Source organism: Chroicocephalus ridibundus, chromosome 5, assembly GCF_963924245.1.
Source record: "Chroicocephalus ridibundus chromosome 5, bChrRid1.1, whole genome shotgun sequence".
In the NCBI taxonomy this organism is placed as follows: Eukaryota; Metazoa; Chordata; class Aves; order Charadriiformes; family Laridae; genus Chroicocephalus; species Chroicocephalus ridibundus.
Window position 1 is genome coordinate 22598129 of NC_086288.1, and position 21315 is coordinate 22619443.

The 21315-nt window shown below is 44.9% G+C and overlaps 1 protein-coding gene across 23 annotated transcripts in view; it reads left to right on the forward strand.

Annotated features, from left to right (window-relative positions):
* ADGRL3 (adhesion G protein-coupled receptor L3) overlaps positions 1–21315 on the forward strand; it is a 524984-nt gene that overhangs the window by 435282 nt on the left and 68387 nt on the right. For 22 of the 23 annotated variants that reach the window (XM_063335276.1, XM_063335273.1, XM_063335277.1 and 19 more), the window contains 4 exons: positions 7597–7780; positions 8597–8719; positions 10695–10903; positions 11594–11770. In XM_063335276.1, the coding sequence (XP_063191346.1) occupies positions 7597–7780; positions 8597–8719; positions 10695–10903; positions 11594–11770 (693 nt within the window). The remainder of the gene's footprint in view (positions 1–7596; positions 7781–8596; positions 8720–10694; positions 10904–11593; positions 11771–21315) is intronic. The other variant, XM_063335255.1, reaches the window with a different exon arrangement.

Consider the following 21315-nt stretch of genomic DNA (forward strand, 5'->3'; position numbering starts at 1 on the left):
CCCTTTGATTTGGACCATTGAAAGAAGGGATGAGTCTCATGGGCTCCCTAGGAGTTCCCTTAAAGGCTGTGGATAGTCTGTCAAAGAGGAATTTCCCGTTTGCAAGCCATTTCCCTTTCTTGCTACAGCTTTGCTCACTTCCCCAGTGTGATTACCGTAGCGGTTGCTTGTATAGTCTCAAATCCCGAACAGTAGGACAGCAAGTACAGATGATTCATAAATGCAGTTCTCAGCTTACTCTGCGGGGAAGATCTCATTAGATGAAATAGATCGTATGTTATTTCCTTCTTCCCAATCAATTCCTTTTATTTCAGTCCTACAGATGCCTTCTGACCTTAAAATATTCTTCCTCGTATACTAAGCAAAGCAAAACCATAACCTGTAATTTGTAACCTTGTTCTGTTTCTCAGATCTCCTATTTTTTTGTGTGCTCTCATTAGGAGATTATTGGTAGTTCAAGGCCAAGACTGCAAACCTTGCATGCCGAGTGCAAGATCATTAATTCCATGGTTAAGCATTTTGTAGATGGCCTAATTTTAATAAAGGTCAGTGCCTTTCTTCTCACTGCAGTGTGTTCTCAGCGCCACTGAAATTCAGGCCATTTCTGAGTCAGTAGAGTTCCAGTAGCCACAGCATAAATATTTGCTGTAGAGTTGAAAAGAGAAGGTTGCATGCTCCTTCTTGAGAGCCTTTGATCTCAATCTGTGGGGCAATTTTAGAAATTCCTCTGTGAGGTCGGAGGAGGATCTTCTCTTGCCTTTGCCATGAGTAGTAGGTTTTGACTCAGTTTGCCAAAACTGATACCACCGGTTGCCAATCACTACTCTGGTACTAGATGTAGGCTAGTGTTTCTGGCTTAGTTATGAAGGCAGAAGCGGAAATTAGCAATAGATATTCTAAAGATTTATTTATTTTTAAGTACCCATTGAGGTTCAGCTAGTTTCAGTCTAAATATGCGTTTGTCCAATTCATTGAATATTATAATTGGTTTGTAATGACCTTATTGCTTTGTAAAAAGGCTTAGACAGTGGCTGGGCTTCCCTGTGAGAAATTGCCTCCAGTGTGCTTACTTATGCTTTGACCACAGACAAATTTTAATTTTGAATTAAAAGAATAAATGATAAGGTGAAAAAACGTCTGAGAGTCAAGAGTCTTGTCAGACAGATTTGAAGGCACTTCTCAGCTAAGAAGTAGGATTTAATGCCATAATTTAGCCAAAATGACGTTTTCCATGTTTATGAAGCTGAAGAAATAACTCGAAGTCCCACAGAGTGGATGACTGTTCCGGTTTGATGACCCCTGTGTAGTGGGATCGGGGTGCTGTTTATTTACCACTCTAAAAAGACACCTCATTTCCTGAGCTGGTCCCATTCAATGCAATAACCTTGCCAGAAGCGGCTCCTTGCATGCCCGGTTCCACGCTTTCATGCTGGTCCTCTTCTGCAGGGCCCATTCTGGCTGCACCGGGTACATTCAGAGTTAATGGGAGCTTCTCTTGTACTGGTGCTTTTTCTGGTGAGAGGCAAGAATTACACAGCTTCCAGCAGAACTTGCCATCAATGGCATTAATTGTGCCTTCAACTCAATTAGTCCGAAGGCTTGCAAATATTGATAGCTTAAGAAAAGGTTTTGTTTTAGCACTGGGTGTTTCATATGAATACAGAGCAAAACCAGGTGTTCTTGAGCAAGGAAGCAGGGAAGCTTTTTTAAAGAACCACCACTTTCCAGCAGGAAAAAGGGAAAAAGAACACAATGTGATCATTGAACCATATCCACATTTCAGTGCATCTGCTGTCTGACAGGTTTTTCGTTTTCACTGTGCACTGTGGACCTGAAAGGGGTTTTGTGCTTTTTTTCTCCACTGATTTGCTGTAAAACCTCAAGCTGCTATTCAAAAGTGGGCTAGTAATGTTTTTGCATGCTTCAAATGAAGATAATGTTGCGCTCGTATTGGAGCAGTACCTGGAGACCTCAGGCAGGACCAGAACCTCAAGACGATAAGCTCAGCCCGAGGCTGTGTCTGTGCGATTGCACTCTACAGTCTGAGCGCTGCTGTCCTCAGAAAGGGTGAGCAGACCTTTTTTGATGAGGCTGTGCCAGTGAACACCTTTGGAACAGGTGTAACTGTACAAGCACTGCTTGTTTCGTGCACCAGCCGTGATTTTAGTCTACCGATGCAAAGCACAGCCTTGTTGCTGTAGCTCCTTCTATCCTAATTTTGAAAGTGCATTGCAGGAAATGTTCCTGTGAGATCAAGGAAGACAAGTATGAGCAGTATGAAAAAAGGGCTTTAAAAGTTAAAAAAAAAATGATACATTTTAATTAGAGATGTCGTTGCATAGGTGATGCTTTAATGCCGCGTGCCACTGTCCTCATTCTCCCAAAGCTGTTATCAGAGGTAAGATCTTGATGTAGGTTCCATGTGAAATAATGTATGTGGTGTGTTCAGTCTCCTCTTAAGGAGGTGCTCCTTTGTAAGGAAGGACAGACTGCATATTTGAAAATTACTCAGCATAAGGATTCAACCAATATTGCCTGTAGGGCCTGCTGGTATTCACTGCCATGAAGCAATGTTTTCTCCAGTCGTAAGTTTGTTGGGGTTTTTGTTCTTCCATCAGCTGCTTTGCAAGAGGCCAAAATGAACAGTAGAGGTTTAGAGAGGTCCTAACTCTAGGAGAGCTGCTGGTTTTCTAAGGTTAGGGTTGCTGCACTTAAGCACCATGGCACAATGCAGTCTGGTCCCAAATTTGGCTGTGAGATGAGTATGTCTAACATCTCTTAGTGATTTCCAGTGTTGACTCCCAATTAAAGACAGATTTTACATTACAGAAGTCAAAGAGCAGTGCCTTGGATGTTGGTATGGTGAGAGATAAACAAATGGATGTGGTATCACTGGATATATGCTCCACTCCTAGGTTTAAACTGTGTGTCACATAGCCAGATATTCTTACCAGACATTTCTATCGGTGGAGAAGCTGAAAGTAAACAAACAAGCAAAATTCAGTTTTACAGAATGAAGCAGCTGTCGCAAAGGAAATCAATGCGATATGTACAATTGGCCTTTTAGTGATGTATGATTACTGTAAGACTCCTAATTAGTTGCCTTTTGACAATACATCTTTTAATACCAATTTGTAAGTGTCTGAGAAAGAAGGTTTACATTTTGTTTCTGTTTTGTAACCTCAGGACAAAATCAAGAAACCATGAGCATATGCCCTTATTCGGGGGAAAAATGTACACTCCGTGGTGCTATATAACCGCATAATGAAAGGGATCACCATCACGGGATTTGTCCTTTATGCTTGGCAAGTTCTTGCTCTTCTCTCAATGTCCGATTGTAGCCACTGCTGGAGTCATAAAAGGTCCACTGAGTCTAATATTCGATTCTCTTTACGTGCTCATATTAAGGGGTTTGGCTTTGCATGTATAGGTACCCTGATATCAGAGACAGCATACAGTAACACCTACGTATCTCAGGATAGAAAGGCAGATGGAAAGTCTTCCTTCTTGGCTCCCTTCTACCATGCCTTTCTTCCCTTGTTTGATCTTAGGCTACAAACAAGCAAGCTATGCCTTGTGAAAGCTTTCCCTTGATGTCATTTGAGTGACATTTGTCCTTCCCCTGGGCATATGTGTGCTTCTGCTGCCTGTTCAATAAGCCCTAGCAACCGTGGCATGGATTTGGTGCCATACTGTGGGCGACATTGAGGTATGCTTGGGCTCCAAGCCCCGCATTTTTATTTTGCATGTGGCTTGCAGGGACGCTTTGGAAATTGTTCCCCGAGTTGAGCTGCATTTGGAAGAGGGATCAGGCAGGGGAAGAGAAGAAAACCACAGCAGAGGAACTCCTTTAGCTTGGAAAACAAGGATAGGGTCTTCGGGGAGGTAGACATGCAGCATCCTTTAATAGGTGTTGGGTTCTTCAGGGATAGGATTAATCTCACATGACTTTGGGCACCTGACTGGGGATAGTGCTTGCTGTAGTTCCTTCTGCTTTCAGTGGGGAGAGAAAGCAGAGAGCATCTGGGCTCCCGACTTGGCTGCATGTTAAATTCTTGAAGTGAGGTGGGGTGAAACTAGTTCAGAACTTTGCTAGCTCCCACTGAAAGTCCTCACCTTTATCAGGATCACCAGGGATCTCAGATAAAACCTATCACGCCATCAGCTCCCAAGCACGCCTGTCTCATGCCTTCTTCATTTCAAAAGTCCTTTGTCAGGGCTAACCCTCCTTCTGCTGATCACTGAGAGGCTTTTGCGGGAGCTTGGCATTGCTGTTTCTTCTGTGCTGGAGCTTCATCAGACCACAAAGTCATTGGAGCAGGTGCCAAACCCACCTAAACCGTGACAGCTCAGCTTAAATGTAAAGACACAGGCCAGTTCTTGTCCCTTGTGCCTGCCTTCCTACACTTCCCACTCCCCTGCCCAACTTTTCCCAGTTGGCATCTCTGTCTCAAGAGACACTGTTGCTTTAACAGCTGTTTTGTTTCATTTAAACACCTACCTCAGCTCCCGTCCAAAATGCAAACATTTCATTAGCACCTCATCTCCTTGGCTTCAGCCCGCAGCACTCAGCCATAATGAAGTGCTGCACTCATAAATATAATGCGGGGAACACTTGATTAATGCACTGAGACAGGTGAGGGGAATGACCCTCTGGGAAAAACCATGGGCTAAATACGTCTTGGATGTAATGCCAATGAAGACAGTCTCCCAGCTTTGTTCAGACACGCGCTAAGGACCTGACTCAAAGTCCTTGGAAATCTTTCTGGAACTTTTGCGTCAGACCCCAGATCCAAAGTGATGTGAAGGGGCTGGTTTCAGGTTAGTCACTTCATGAGGATGGATGCTCACCAGCACCGTGTCCACTGGGTGGGGCGTTCACATTTTGCAGGAGGCGGCACATTATGCCTTATGGGTGTTCTCTCTCAAACTTTGCACGCATACATGCACACACATTTTTAAAAATATATTTAAAATAAAAAATGCAGTAGCTAGAACACTTTTTCTGGGTAAAAATCCTTGCAGCAGATGCGTAACGCAAATATTTCAGCATGTTTCATGTTTTGACAAATAGGCATTCCCTTTCTGTCCAGAGCCAGGAGCTGGATCTACTGCAAAGACTCTATCCCCCGTTCAGATATTGATAAAAGTATCCAGGATGTTGTTTTAACAGAGATTTAAAGACACCATTAGTAGCTGAGCTAAATGGAAGTAAGGCAAATTGTAGTCGGTGTGATAACATTGAAAGGGGAGAAAAATCCTCATTTTCTGCTTTCCATGAATAAAAGAACTTTGCAAGAAAACACTGTGTTGTGTAGAATTTGCACAGCAAAATAGTCAAGCTTTTTGGTCACTGGAGAAGAATACTACCTCCTTTTTGCCTGTAAAAAGATAAGCTACCAAAGTAAACTACAGAATTTTATTAAGAGCTGGAGATCAGGCTTCCAGATTATAAAACACCAAAACAACCCCACTTAAATGCTATGGATTTTTAGTATTTCTTCTTGACTACTAAAGTCAACCAGCTTTTTGTGTGCACATATTAAATGTGTTAAAGATGATTTTTAGACTATTTAGGAAAATCAGTTTAATAATCAGTTTAAGAAATTTATTTATGGTTAATAAGTTCCACTTAACAGCAAATGAGAAAGGGATTCCAGTCCTGGATTGTAAAGGCTTGACAGCAAAATGATTTCTGCATAGCTCTAGAGGACAAGATTGTCACCTATTTTGGTTTGCTTCGGTGGTTGAAGCGTGAGTTACTCCATACTTTGGGAAACCAAGCTGTAAGGTTGTCTAATAATGTCTAGAAATGTTGTCTAATAGAGTGACCGGGGCAGTAGCTGCCAGGGCAGGGAAGATCTGTTTAAGGTACAGGAGAGGTTTGGCACAAGAACAAATGAGTTAATTGATCATTAATAAAGGTAGGTTGGCGAGTACAGAGCTTTGTACTGTCAGAGGAGCCTGATTCTGGCTCAGTCTTCCAAGAGGAACCATGGTGGTATGAGAAACCTTCCAACCTCAAGGATATTTAGGACTAAGATGTACATGGCAACATCTCAGTGAAATGTCTTTGCTGGGATTAAAAGCATCAGCAGTGGCAGGTCTATCTGTCTTTGCTTCCCCTTGAACCCTGCCACAATTGAAATTTTTTTGAAGGTCACCTGGATATAGCAATAAAACAAAATTCTGGTTTGATGTGATTATATTCTCCCATTGCACATTTGTATCTGACCATGGCTGGTGAGTGAGTCTGGATGCCCCACACTCTCTGTGCCACGTGTTGCCATTGTAACACTCCTCCTGAGGGCTCTGCTATGAGAAAGGGCCATGCCATTATCTTCTTTTCACACGTCATGTTGTGCAGGAAGGTTTAGAAACACTGTCAGGAGTAAATACTGAAGTATTTCCATGAAAGTGACCCCTTGGGGCATCCTTTAGGCTTGCAACATGTTGAAATCCCATGGGACTGTCCTTGCTTTGCATGAAAGAGGTGTGGGTCTGATGCCTACGTATTCATCGTGCAGAAATAGATGAAGAACAGCAGCTTCATCCTAAAGGAAAGGTTGGTTTCTTCAGTCAGCTTAGCTGGCTGTGGAGGTGTTTCTTTGTGGGGCAGGCCTGCCTGGTGGCTAGACGCTAACCAACAGAAAAAAGCACGATCAAAGTATCTTTTTTTTTTTTTCCCCTTTTCCTCTGCACAAGGAGTTCTACCAACTGGTACAGCTGGTCTCATTAAAAAACGCTAGCTGGAAGGTAGTTGAGTCAGCTCTGGTTAGTAACTGAGAGGGAATTTTAGGCTGAGCAAAACCTTCAGGTTGGGTAAGCTCTACTGCTGTAATTTTGCAATCATGAGGCCAGCGTGGTTTCGTGTGATCCTGGATGCGCATCCAGATTAACCTGTGGGAAGTTCTCCACGGGAGAGCTCTTTGTGCGTGGCAGCCCAGGGCAGAAGGTGCGCCGCAGGAGGGACTGAAGTTGTTACTGCGGGGCTGACTCCTTCCTGAACGGAGTGATTTGAAATGTAGTGTCTTAACTAAATCTCTACAGGCACCTGCTGCTTCTCTGGATGAAGTGGCGCAACTCAACTAATCTCTGTCTTCATGACTGCTTGCCAGAGGTTATGTGGTGGGAAACGCTCAAGGAGCACAGCCCTTGCAGATATTAAATACCTTCCTTGGGTGCCCCAGCCCTGCTCTTGAATTCTGGTGCTGCAGGGAGCAGCAACCTGCTTCACAGATGGGTTTTGAAATCTATTTTCCTGCACATTTCCTTAATGATTTCCTCATCTCCCTTCCACCCCTGCGAGCCCTAATTCCTTCTTACTCCAAGCCCAGAGCTGCTGATCATGGAAGCAGAAAAGCGCTATTCCCAGCCTGCATTTAGAATAAAATCAACATTTCTTCCCTCTCCGTTCTGATGGGATAAATGATGCCTAACTCCATTGCAGGCTGCCCCATTGGGTGGGGAAATGAGATGGTGTCCTCTCCCTAGATATTGATATGTGTGGAGGATGGGACTGAGCATATGTCAGAGGTCTTGATGGTGCTTTAGGTTCTCTGGAGCCCTTTCTCACTTGATCCCTCTCCTTTGCAGGCCATGGTGGAGACAGTGAACAACCTCCTGCAGCCACAGGCTCTGAATGCGTGGAGGGACCTGAATGCAAGCGAACAGCAGCGCGCAGCCACCAAGTTACTCGACACTGTGGAGGACAGTGCCTTCGTGCTGGCTGATAACCTGCTGAAGACAGACATCGTCCGGGAAAATACTGACAATATCCGTAAGGGACAGATCCCATAAATACCGAGAGCAGCCGGAGGGAGAGTAAAGGCTGGGAAATCTGGCTCTGGTCTTGGCCCCTAGGTTAACTGGGGAGCAATTTGTTAGATATGTCTTAGTCCTTTATCTGAAGGACTTAAAAGTCTTTCCAAAAAAGCCTAAAGGAATAAGGCAGCTCTCTACCCTTGAAATCCCATTGAAAATGAGCACCTAACCTGCCTTTATTAGTCCTGTTTTGAGGGCAAAATCTGCGCTAGAGCAATGAGAGCACAGCCTCACAGGGAGATTGTTCATCGTAATGCAATTGTGTTTCATTTCATACAAATTTGTGTCTTTATTTGGCTGATTGTTGATTTTAATTAAAAAACAAGCATGATGGAAAGCACCAGCACTCCCACTGTGCATATGTAAAATGAGAACAACTCTTCTTTCTATTTCCATGAATACAGATCCTGAGCACTGTTAACATCTACGGAAAGCACCAATCGCCAGTGGCAAAGAAGTAGCATTTTCAAATTTTCATTTTAACCATTGTCCTTAATATCCTGAGGTTCTTGTTTACAAGAACTGGTTGTATTTGTCTTCCACGGAGAGTAAAATTTATTTGCCTTTTTTTTTTCTTTTAATTAAGTTTAAAACTTCTTCAGGGCAAAGATTTAAAAAGAAATAGGAGCCCAAACAGAGTCTAGCATGAAACATTGTAAGTTGATTCCTCTGCTCTCAGATGGTCTGGAACACCATTTTGTAGCTTTGAAGTATCATATCGAAGATGATTTCGGTAGAGATTTTTCTTAGTGTCGGTCTCTCTTGCAAACAGAGCTGGAAGTTGCGAGACTTAGCACAGATGGAAATCTGGAAGATCTGAAGTTTCCCCAGAACATGGGCCATGGGAGCGCCATTCAGCTGTCAGCAAATACCTTGAAACAAAATGGTCGAAACGGTAGGTTTAATCGCTATGTTAATATCTAAATTAACAGTAGCATCAGTTGCTCATGCCCTTGACTGTAAGCTAAGTTGGCTGACTGGGAAGGTATTATATTGCTAAGTGATTCACAGCCTTCAAAAGTATGACGTGCTGGTAAAAATACATCAGATCCTTGAATGATGTGGCTGTTGGGGCACAGCTCTGAGTCCAGAGAAGCGCTTTTAGCTGCTGTTGTCTGCAGTAGGAGGCTTCAGGTGGGATAAGAGGCTTGTTTAAGTAAACTGCTTCACAGTGGGGCACTATACAAATATCTGAAAAGGGAGGGGGAAGGAACAATAGTAGCAAATATTAATAATGCACCAACATGGCAGAAAAGGTTGATTAAATGTTATGAGTCTAAATCTTCAGTGCCTTTCTCTCTGAAGCTTATGAACCTCCTGATACAGCATAAATTAAAGATGATGTTATATGTGGATGGTCTTCATGCTGCCAAGCCATTTATTTCCAGAATAGGAATTTGAGAAGACACATTTGTTGGTCTCTACAGCCCTGCTATAGACCAACTTCGAACTCCCAGGCTTTCTACTAATGGGCCTAACACGCTTCTATTTCTGAGTTCCTTTAAAATTTAACCTGTATGCAGGGGAAGGCACTCTAGTATGGGCTTTGGTCACTGCAGGCAAAACAGGGAGAGATAGGGCAGTACTACAGCCAGACCAGATGCATTAAAACCGCCAAAATGGCAGTTAAAACTGCCAAAAATTTCTGACAACTGTTGAGAGAAACGTTTAGTCTGGTGGTTCAGAAAGAAAGTTTTGCCATTGGCTTCCTTGGTGGGGTTTGGTATCTTTGTGCGCAGGATTTAAAGAGAAGTATTTCTTTTAGAGACACTGTAAAACCCAAGATGCGTAGCAAAACTCCAGGCAGGAGTTTCAGTCCGGTGGTGAGCTTTGGAGATTTGTAGGGAAAGAGAAACTGTGTCAGCAGTGAGGAAGGGGAATTCTGTATTTCTAAACACGGTGTCACTGGAGTTCTGGTCAAATCAGGAGAATCCCATCAATTTGCATCAGGTTGGCAGCCACCTGGAGGTCACCAAAGAGCTAGAAATAGAATTATAGTAGAAGGATTGAGGTTGGGAGGGACCTTTGGAGTCATCAGTGCTTCACCTTCCTCAGAAGCTGGGGTGATTCCTATAGAAACAAAAAAATACCTTCCCACAATGAATACATATAAAGCCAAACTGATCACATTCAATTCTTATTTATAGCCTGTGAAATAATGTGCAAAACAGAAGGCAAACTGGATGGTTTCAGTTAAAAACAGTTGGCTGGTAGCCTGGGCTTTCTGCAGGCTCCCTAATGGTGGTTTTTTGTGGAAGAAGGGGCTATCTGATTGGCAAATTAAGAAAAGAAATATATATTATTAATGGAATTTCTGCAGTTTTGTTTTACTCTTCATGTGAGATTGGAATTGTGTTGGAAAGTTTTGGATTCCTTCTCCCAGATTTGTCCTCACACTTTTCTGAGGTAGTCTTAATTTATTAATGGACTCTAATTATAGTTTTATACTGCATCTGTGCGACCCACCAGAACGGAACATGTTTCCCAAGCATAGCCTGGAGAACAAAGTGTTATGTCAGATGGGAAATGGACCACCTGGCCTCTTTTCTCTGGAGCCAGTTACACCCACTGACGCCAAAAATAAACCCACCTTCTCTGTCTGTCTTCCACTGGTCTGTTTGCACATAGAAGTTTGTTTTGAGAGAGGCAGCGCTGCCCTGCTTATCCATGGACCGCTTGTGCACCTCATGGTGCTCATTGGGATTGGCAGGAGGAGGCGAGTTCTCATATGCCATATCTTGGTCCTTTCACATTTTCTCAGAGAAGTTTTAAAGTTGGTTCAGAGAAGAGATTTGTCATCTAAAAAAAAAAAAAAAAAAAAACAAACTACTGAGATAACCTGGATACATAACCTCTTACTGCTCTTCTAGGTGAAATCAGGGTAGCTTTTGTGCTGTACAACAACCTGGGCACCTATCTCTCCACGGAGAACGCCAGCATGAAGCTGGGAACAGAAGCAATGTCAACTAATCACTCTGTCATTGTCAACTCCCCTGTCATCACAGCAGCAATAAACAAAGAGTTCAGCAATAAGGTTTACCTAGCTGATCCCGTGGTGTTTACTGTCAAGCACATCAAGGTGAGTGAGCTCAAAAAGTGTTTCTTTTTTTTCCAATTTCTAAAACAAAGTGATGCAAAAGTTGGCTGATGTGAGGCCCCCAACAGTCCTTGATTAGATTTTGAATTATACATTTGTTCCTTTGCACTTTGTGTTACTTATGGAGAATGTCTCTTTTACATTACATTAATAAAAGTAAAGAAAGAGTCAGCTTTGAGCTGATGCCCATTGCTCAGTTGCTGACACACGTCATTCTGTAATTAAAAACTACCAATATATTAGAAAAGACCATAATATTATTTTATCATGGTGGCAGGGGATATTAGGAGAAAGTGGAATTACAGTGAAAGAGGACAGCTAGTCCTCCTGTTAGCCAAGCACAGTCATTACAAAAGTTGATTGCTTAAAGCAATTAATTTCTCTGCTCTGCAATGCAAATGAAGCAATCTGGTTTTGAAGAGCTGGATTTAGTCTATGGCTGAAATTAATCAAGAACAAAGAACTAAGTTTGCATTAGCAAAGAGAGCAGCAACAGTCTAACTTTCTCTGGCTATACGGCAAGTAATACTTGACTTATAAACCACTGCTGATTGTTTATCCAAAATTAAAGGGTGAGAGTTACAAAGTGCCTCTGGGAAAAAAAAAATAGCGCATTTAGAAATCTCTGAAACCCTATCATTTTTATTGCATTTATTAATTTCTTCCCTGCAGCAGTCAGAAGAAAATTTCAATCCAAACTGTTCATTCTGGAGCTATACAAAGCGTACAATGACAGGGTATTGGTCTACCCAGGGATGTCGCCTCCTGACAACTAACAAGACACACACGACATGCTCCTGCAATCACCTAACCAACTTTGCAGTCCTGATGGCACACGTGGAAGTTAAGGTAGGTGTTGCAGATTCAGAGGCTGCCCATGCACTGGGCAGGAAAAGTGGCCGATGTGACACCATTTTGTTACTGCAAATGGAGCTGAGCAGGGAAATCGCTGTGTGACAGTAGCTCTAACAGTAGAAACCATCTGGTGTAAATCTTCCTTCTGTTGTATGGTGAAACAGGAGATAGTCACACCAATGCAAAGCCTGTCTAGAGCTCCTGGCATGGGCAGCTCTCAGCTGAGGACGATGAGTGAGCAGAAGTAGCTGTTGCCACATACTTTGCTTACCGGTGCAGAACATCTCCTGGCTGGGTCCTTACTTGTGGGGTCCTCAGTGTGCCACCAGGGAGTAGTGAGCACCCTGGGTGGTGGGATGGAAGCATGCAGAGCTTGTGTCGTGGGGTGCAAGTTGTGTGTCCTGCTTATAGCAGCTGCAGATACACTGCCACACATGTTTGTGTAAGGTGCGTGTGTGGAGCCAAAAGTATTTTCCAGTTTCCAACTAGGGAAAAAGGATACATTCTCTGTGTCTCACTATGTTACAGCGACCTACACGTAAAAGGGAAGTTCGTTATACCATCCTGCATAGACTGCAGTACATCTGCCCGCGGCCAGTAGGTGATCAGCTAGTTCCGTTGCCTGCATTTAGGTCCATGAGGTAATTCTGGCTTCCCACATGACTATCCCTGCGGGAGCTAAAGAAATACTCCTGAAAGTAGTGTTCCTCATGGTGGCAGTGGCTTGGGAAGTGAAGTGCACATTTCAGATTTTATTCAAGAGCAGGAGAATGGTTGAGATGGTCCTCCATTTCCTGAGCTGTCTTCACTGTCTTTGGTTGAGAACAGTCTCAGCTGCCGTAGAAAGAAGAGGAGAAGTCCCTGTTGCCCAAAAGACTTTGGCCTAGTGATTTTCTGCGTTGCAGTGTCTCTGTTTCGTGTGCCTGGCAGTGCAGCATAATCCACGGTTCTGAGCTAGATATGAATCTGGCAGCTTCCATGCAGACAGAACATTTCAGAGCCACTTCCATGGCTGCATAACCACAAAAGCTGTTATGGTTTTAAAAGACCTTTTCTCAAATAGTCTTCCAGTGTCACTCTTTTGTATATTTTTGTTTCACTTGATAATCTGAAGAGGAATGTGAAGAGCTGCAATAAAAATACATATTAAAGCACCGTCATGCATGAACAAAGCTCTGCAAAAAAAGAAACGGGAGCCTGGCAACACATTTGCCACAACAACTGGGTCTAGCTGAGAGGGGCATGATAGGTATCCTGCTGCTGCAGGATGATATGTCCGTTGTATTCTGCAGGAGTCACTACCGGTCCAGGAGACATGCCATTAAATGGCTGTGGCATTATCCTGGGAGATGTCTGAAGAAATTGCCTATTCAGACCACATGTTTGCAAGTTAATGGCATTCTGCAGTCCGGGTCTATTTTTGCCAGTTTCCTAGAACCGCTTGAATTTTCCAAAGAAATGTGTGTTTGACTCATTGTCCCCTGCCTGGAGTTAACAGATATACCTAAGTCACTGAAATCAGAGGTTGCACCTGGGAAATGCAGATAGCTTTCCACTCTGCTGATGTGAATGTGGGCGATCCCTACTGCGCGGTGCAGATACAAGCTAGCACCAAACAAGCCTCTTCCCAAACTGCAAGTAGGTCAGCCTTGTCTGCGCAGCATTTCACCCAAACCTCATTAGACCGGTAGTGCTGGTGTTATCTCATCTTGCAGAAAGAGCATGTGAGACCCTTGCTTACCCATGCTCAGCCAACAGTTTGGAAAGAGCTACAGCTGGAAGCTTCCCAAGTGCCAAGCCAGTGTGCTATTAGCCAGTGGGTGTTTCTGGGTGTTAACGAGTGCCCTCAAGACTTTCAGGTCATGTTTTATCATTTGGCTGCAGACAAAGTATCATTACTGTAGGAGCCAAATTGGCTCCACTTTGTTGAGTCTGATGCAACTGGACAGCTTCCTGGCATGGCCGCTTTAGTGATCATCCCTGTCTGAGGGTGAAGGCAGGTGTGTACCCTGCAAACATCTGCAACTCTTCCCTCCAGCTGCTCATCACCTTGCTCTTCCGGGCAGCACCATCCCACTCCGGTCTGCTGGTGGAGCTGGCCATGTGGCTCTTGGCAGATCCGGGAGGTGGCTTATATGACATTCCTTATGCTGTTGCAATGAGTTGAGTTTAAAGTCTTGGCAGCAGAATACCTGCTGGTTTGGAAAGGTGGAGGTTTAAAAATAAATGTGGGTTGTTGTCGTTCACTGACTCACATTCATCTCTTGTAGGCACGCTTTTGGGCCATTTTGTTGACTCATGTCTTGTACAAAAAGGCATTTCTTGCCTCAAAGGCCTTCTAGTCTTCTTGGAGGTGAAATGATCTTTGGGGAAAGGATGTTGCATGCTTGTGCGGGATCTCTTACAGCAGTGTTCTGGCCAGTGACTAGAATTCCTAAAGAGGACTGTTGTACACACAATGATTAATAATATTCTGGGAGTTTTGCAACAGAAACAATTTTCTCCTATAATTGAGATCTTTAGCTTACTGACTTCAGTTTGTTGGACTTTTGGATCTGTAGGAAGCATCCTTTTGTGTAATGAGTATCCACATCTCCCTAACTAATGAGACCGAACACCAGGCATCGTGAGGAGCGGACATCGGAGTCCAGCTCCTTAATCAAAAGCCGGTACCAATTTGACAAGTGTCACTTCTGGTCCCGAATGATCTCCCTCCCTGGTAGCATGGCAAAAGAGCGTGTTCTCCGGAGGGGACCTTGGTGGCTGCTCTGTGAGTTACATTCTGGGATTTAATTATTAGCAGAGCGTATGTGGCAAGGCGGAGCTGGAAGGTAGCGCTGCTGAGGAGGTGATTGATAGCCGTCTGGCTCTCTAGCGTGAAACAGCAATATGTCTTTGTCCGAAGGGGCAGAAAATGACATTGGCTGACCATGGTGGCAGGGATTTATTGGTGTGCTTCAAGAGTGGAAGCTGCTGGGATCGGTTCCAGTCTTAATAGGACAGTACCTGATTAAGAGGAGGAGATTTTAATTTGAAGATGCCTTCTGCCTGTTCAATTACTTGGGCCCAGAGTTTCATATTCACCCATATATTTCAGTGGGGTAAATAAGAGTGACCAAGACCAAGAGCCTGCTGTGCACACAAGCAAGATGTATAGCTGCTGGGAAGAGCGATGGACCCGCACCCTCAGGTACCCCTCCAGCTGTTGTCAAAGCCCAGCTAGCATGGGGAGAGGACAGCAGGAGCGTAATGACCTGTGAGCTGGACCTCGCTGATGCATCCTCCTGGCAAGGGATGACCTTACAGACCTGCAGTGTTGGTTGCCCTTTCAGTCAATTTACCAGGAAAAATGAGAACCTCCTTTTGGAGAGAGATTTTAAGACTTGGAAACAAACCACTTTTTTACATCAGCTAAGAAGCTCATTTGACTTGTGTTGTGGGAAAATTATTACAGTCTTATAGATATCTTGTTAAATTATGAACACAGATGAGATCTATGTTAAATATCTATCTATTGTTTGTATGAGTAGGGTATTTGTCATGACCCTGAAATGCTGTAAAAACATGGTAGTTCCCATGCCGTGGGACAAAGCCCATAGTTAAATAAGCCATTCTACCTATATAATTGCTGCAGAATTATTCAAAATTTACAAGCTGTTTTTCGTACAAGCTGTTGCTTTGCATCATATTAATTATAGCAGTTGCATCTCAAATGTACCATGGGAAAAATATGCAGCTGGAAAACAAGTTCAGAGCTGGTGGGAAAATGCAATTAAAAAACCCACCCAAAACAGAATAAGCAAAGGTACCTCAGGGTAGTTAAATGTTGCTTATCAGTATGTAGTGAATGAGAGAGCTTACTTTTCTTTAAAAATAAATAACTAAACAAAACAAGAGAGAAAGGGAGAAAAAAAGAAAGGTGTTTTAACTGTAGCAATTAATCGGAAGCTTTTACATGTTATTCTATACCACAGACACATTACACCGTGCTAATTATTTGGGGAATGGAAGTGTAAGGCAAGCTAAGAAGAGAAAGGAATAAAAATATATGAAGTCTGAATAGAATGCAGCGGTCCGTTGCCTAAAGCAATACAGCCATTTCGGATATAAAGAGCAAGCTGAAGTTATTGCAGTGCTGGCTTACCCATATATTAGCACTTGTGGGATTGAACAGCAGTGAGTGAAAGCAGAAGTGGGTGCAGGATTGCAAAAGCACCCGAACTGCAGAAGTAAATTACTGAAACCGCTATGTGATGAATTTTGCCAGACAAATAATTTCGTACCATCAAAGGGGTTAATTCTCAACAACAACAAAAAAAAAATTGCACATTGCAAAAAGTAACTTATTCTAATATGTTATTAAATAAGAACTGTTTTAATTAAGCAGAAAAGTTATTAAATGTGCTTGTCTTCAATGAGATTTTAAAATTCAAAATACAGCCGTATTTGAGCTTGGGTTAGGAAGAGAAATCTGTAATCATGCCGACGAGTTCGATTCAGAGTTGTACCTGGTAGCAGTCCTTGAGATTTTTGTCTAGGTAGTCACACCAGGAAGTTCCTTGAGTTCCCCAAGTTCCCCAGTTTGACGCACATTGTTTTGGGTTGAGCCCTAGTTGTGTCTTAATGTTTCTAGTTCTGCTGGGTTTGACGTCTTGCTGGTCCTTGTCTGAGCATTCACTGAAGCATTGACCCAGACCTTCTCAGCTGGCCACTTTTGAGTGTCCAACCTGAAAGCATCTAGAGCCTGGCTTCAGAAAGATGTACTCCAAGCCCTTGAATTTGCAGTTTCTTAGCTCAGCGCTTACGAGTGTCAAAAATTTGAGCACACAGCAGCTTATTAGCCACAGCTTGCTTTCCCACCAGTCCAACAGGTACATTTGCTATTTGCTTAGCATCGCCCTTCTTGACTCTGCAATCTGCAAGCCGGGGCTAGTTGCACAGTCGGCAGCATGAGAACAGTATGACTCTGCAGGGTTTCCTGGTCCTCTGTCCTAAAATGTGCAATTCAGGTAGCTCCCATTTGCAAGTTCTAAGCCTTACCCTATTTCTTGCTGCCCCCTTCCTTTCTGGCAGAGAGCAGGGCGAATGCGATGACCAAAGTGAAGGTAGTGGCTGTGGTGTGGTGGAGCCATGTCCCAGCTGTCTCCTGGCGGCAGGCTGGGTAAGACCATCGGTGCGACAGCAGAAGTTGATGATGCTGTGACCAGATTTTTTTCTGGGAACTCAAATTAACAAGCCAGCATCTTGGCTGGGCAGATGTCTACACTGAGTTTGGCACGACCGCCATAGCTCATTTCTCGGGTTGGAGATGCCTTATGAGTAAGCAGAGCTGTGCTACTTTACTAAATCCAACAAAGCACGGGAGGGCAAGATGATGGATACAGTTAATGTCCTGAGCCTCTCCTCCTCTCCACAACTGAATCTCACCTCAACTGCATTTCAGTTGCAGCGGTGTCAGTGAGTGCAATGGAAACTCTGGGCTCTTGCCACACGCCGTATCCACAGTAGCGTTTGTAACACATGGTAAGGTGAGGTCTGTACCCATTTCTCTGTGCACACCTGCCCCTGTATCACTTTATTTTGGCCATGGGGGTTTCTGCAGCTTGCACTGGCTGCTGCTTCTGGCAGTCACTGGAAGGCTGTCGCATTTTGGGCAGAAGTTTGTGGGAAAGGGTTATGATGGGAGGCCTTCATCTTGCCGAGGAAGGCAGAGGAGGAGGAAGATGGTCTGTGTGGCCCATGCAGAATATGAAGGCAGCTTTGAGGACTAAGGAAAGGAGAGAAAAGGTGGCTAAACCACCTTGTAGGAGTGCTTTTGAGTCAGAGCCTTATTTTAAGTGGCCATAGCCAGAAGGTGATGATGTTGCACAGGGGCTTCAGGTAGGAATTCAAATACGACTTTCTCCAAGCTCAGGATTGGTGCATCCCTAAGAGCAAGAAATTAGGCAAGGGAAACAGGAGACCTGCATCGTTGAGCAGGGAGCTTCTGAAAAACCTCAAGTGGAAGAAGGAAGTTTGCAGTATGTGGAAGAAGGGACTGACCACTTAGGAAGATTTCAGGAACGCTGTCAGAGCGTAGCGTGCAGGGATGAAATGAGGAAAGCCAACGCCCCCTTGGAATTAAACCTGGCAAGGGATGTCAAGCTCAACAGGAAGGGTTTCTTCAAGTATATCGGAGGCAAAAGGAAAATTTTAGAAAATGTAGGCCCACTGTTGAATGATACAGGAGCCATGGTGACGGAGGATGCAGAGAAGACAGAGTTACTGAATGCTTTCTTTTCTTCAGTCTTTACTGCTCGGCCCAGCCCTCAGGAGTCCCAGACTTTGGAGAAAGTAACAGGAAAAGTCTGGATGAAGGAAGATTTCGCCTTGGTTGAGGAGGATGGAGTTAGAGATCAATTAAGTAAACTGGATATCCACAAGTCCATGGGTCCTGGTGGGATGCACCCGAGAGTGCTGAGGGAGCTTGCGGAAGTCATTGCTGGGCCACTCTCCATCATCTTGGAAAGGTCCTGGAGAACAGGCAAGGTGCCTGAGGACTGGAGAAAAGCCAGTGTCACTCCAGTCTTCAAAAAGGGCAAGAAGGAGGACCCCGGAAACCACAGACCGGTCAGCCTCACCTCCATCCCTGGAAAGATGATGGAACAGCTCGTTCTTAAAGCGTGTGGAGGAAAAGAAAGCTATCAGAAGTACTCAACACAGATTCACCAAGAGGAAATCATGTCTGACTAACCTGATAGCCTTCTATGATGGCATGACTGGATGGATAGCTGAGGGGAGGGCAGTAGATGTGGTCTACCTTGACTTGAGCAAGACGTTTGACATGGTCTCCCACAGCATCCTCATAGGGAAGCTTAGGAAGTGTGGGATAGATGAATGGACAGTGGGGTGGATTGGATAGATAACTGGTTGAAAGACAGAGCTCAGAGGGTCGTGATTAGGGGCACAGAGTCTAGTTGGAGGTCAGTGACGAGTGGTGTTCCCCAGGGGTCAGTACTGGGTCCTGTTCAATATATTCATCAATGACCTGGATGAGGGGATAGAATGCACCCTCAGCAAGTTTGCTGATGATGCAAAACTGGGAGGGGTGGCTGACACACCGGAAGGCTGTGCCGCCATACAGAGAGACCTGGACAGGCTGGAGATTTGGACAGAGAGGAACCTTGTGAAATTCAACAAGGGCAAGTGTAGGGTGCTGCCCCTGGGGAGGAATAACCCCATGCACCAGTACAGGTTGGGGGCTGACCTGCTGGAGAGCAGCTCTGTGGAAAGAGACCTGTGAGTCCTGGTGGACAACAGGATGACCATGAGCCAGCAATGTGCCCTCATGGCCAAGAAGGCCAGTGGCATCCTGGGGTGCATCAAGAAGAGTGTGGCCAGCAGGTCGAGGGAGGTCATCCTCCCCCTCTACTCTGCCTTGGTGAGGCCACACCTGGAGTCCTGTGTCCAGTTCTGGGCTCCCTGGTTCAAGAAGGACAGGGAGCTGCTGGAGAGGGTGCAGCAAAGGGCTACCAAGATGATTAGGGGACTGGCACATCTCTTTTATGAGGAAAGGCTGCAGGACTTGGGTCTCTTTAGTCTGGAAAAAAGATGACTGAGGGGGAATCTTATCAACACTTATAAATACCTAAAGGGTGGGTGTCAGGAGGATGGGGCCAGGCTCTTTTCAGTGGTGCCCAGTGACAGGACAAGAGGTAACGGGCACAAACTTGAGCATAGGGAATTCCACCTAAACATGAGGAGGAACTTCTTTACTTTGAGGGTGGCAGAGCCCTGGAACAGGCTGCCCAGAGAGGTGGTGGAGTCTCCGTCTCTGGAGACATTCAAAACCCACCTGGATGCGTTCCTGTGCAACCTGCTCTGGGTGACTCTGCTCTGGCAGGGGGGTTGGACTAGATGATCTCCAGAGGTCCCTTCCAAGCCCTATCATTCTGTGATTCTGGGAATTAAGCTCCCTTTATTCCTGGGTTAGGACCTGGTGGTGCCCTTGACAGCATCACCTTTGAAGAGCACAGAAGGGATATGTACCAGGTCCACGGGCGCTGTGTCCACAGTGGAGCAGAGCTGCCTGCCTCCCTTGGTACATCCTTGGGGAAGAGGGAGAGTATGGGTGGTAAAGCAATGGGATCCCCCCAACACATCTCCCTCTTGGCCACAGAGGGGAAAAAGCCCTCTCGAAACCTCTCATGCCTGCATAGCCATGGCAGGCAATGCCATTAGCCTGCCCAGGTGCACTGCAGGAGCACTTGGGATTTCCTCCCAGCCCCTGTAGCCCAGCTGATGCTTTTGGCATATCTACAAAACCATTTGCTTCTTAAGGAGCCCTTTGCACTTAGCCATGAGGCAGTACAGCCAGGTCATAGCAGTTATCCTCTCTCAACACCAGCGATGAGGGAAAAAGGGCAAAGGGAACCCACATGAGCCCAGATAGCTACAGATCCGAGGAGCAGTATCAGCAACTCACAGGAGTTCAAACCTGTCCCACTTGGGTCTCTGCCCAGCCCAGCACACTGCCAGCTCCCACTGGGCACCGAGCGGTCATATCTGAGCTAGCCGATGACACTGTGTTTTTATTTACTGCTTGCTTATTCCTCCACCCACAAAACATAATACTCTTTCCATTCCTGGAAGGACAGATTAGGCAAAGGAATGTGTCCTGTGCTGTTGGCAGCTTGGTTTGGCTGCGTTTTCTTCTACTGATGTTTTTAATAAGGGAGGAAATGGCTGTTCATCTCAGGGAAAGCCATTCTGTCATAAGCTGACATTCCCTGGGATTTGTTTTTATTAGCTCAGCTTTGGTGTACAGGCGCTGCCAAAGCTCCTCATTGATTTTCCCAGCCTGGACAATATCTAGGCTGCCTGCTCACCCTGCTGTGGTTGCTACCAGGGCTCCTGTAACTCCTCCTGCACAGGTTTCCGTCAGCTCTCCTCCTGCCGCTCCTGGCCCCACCGGAGCAAAAGTGGGACTTTATTCCAAAGCCAGGGAGATCTTCTTTCACTGGGCTTTGGGTCAGGTTCATGCCTAAATCGTGAATGCAAAATGTACTTAATATAGAAACCCTTTCACTGAAGCGGGTTATTTTATTTCTTTCAGTTACTCAATAAGTCATTCCTGTGTTGAAAATAACTTGTGTGTCAGCTTACCTGCAACACCAGCATAGCTTAGCGGTAACAAAACTCAGTGGCTTGCATGCTGGGCCATGTAGGACTGGTCTTGACAGCCATGGTGCATTTGGGCAAGGAGCACTTTGATTGATGCTATCAGGAAGTTGTCCCTTGGACTGACGGCTGGTATCTCCCATGGGCTCTTCCGGTTTCCCAGGTCTTTGAGGAGATTATCAAGAAGCAAGAGTTGACCGTTATCAATACACTGCTGGGGTTTTTTGTGTTTTGCATGCCTGAGGGACCCGAGGGCTTGCAGGGTGCTGGAAGGATATCATTAGCACGTACGTCAAAGCTATTTTGTCCTAAGTCTTGAAGAGTGCTGGGCAGAGTAAAGAGAAAATTGGCTCCTCTTGTATGTCTCTGGGGTTGAGGGA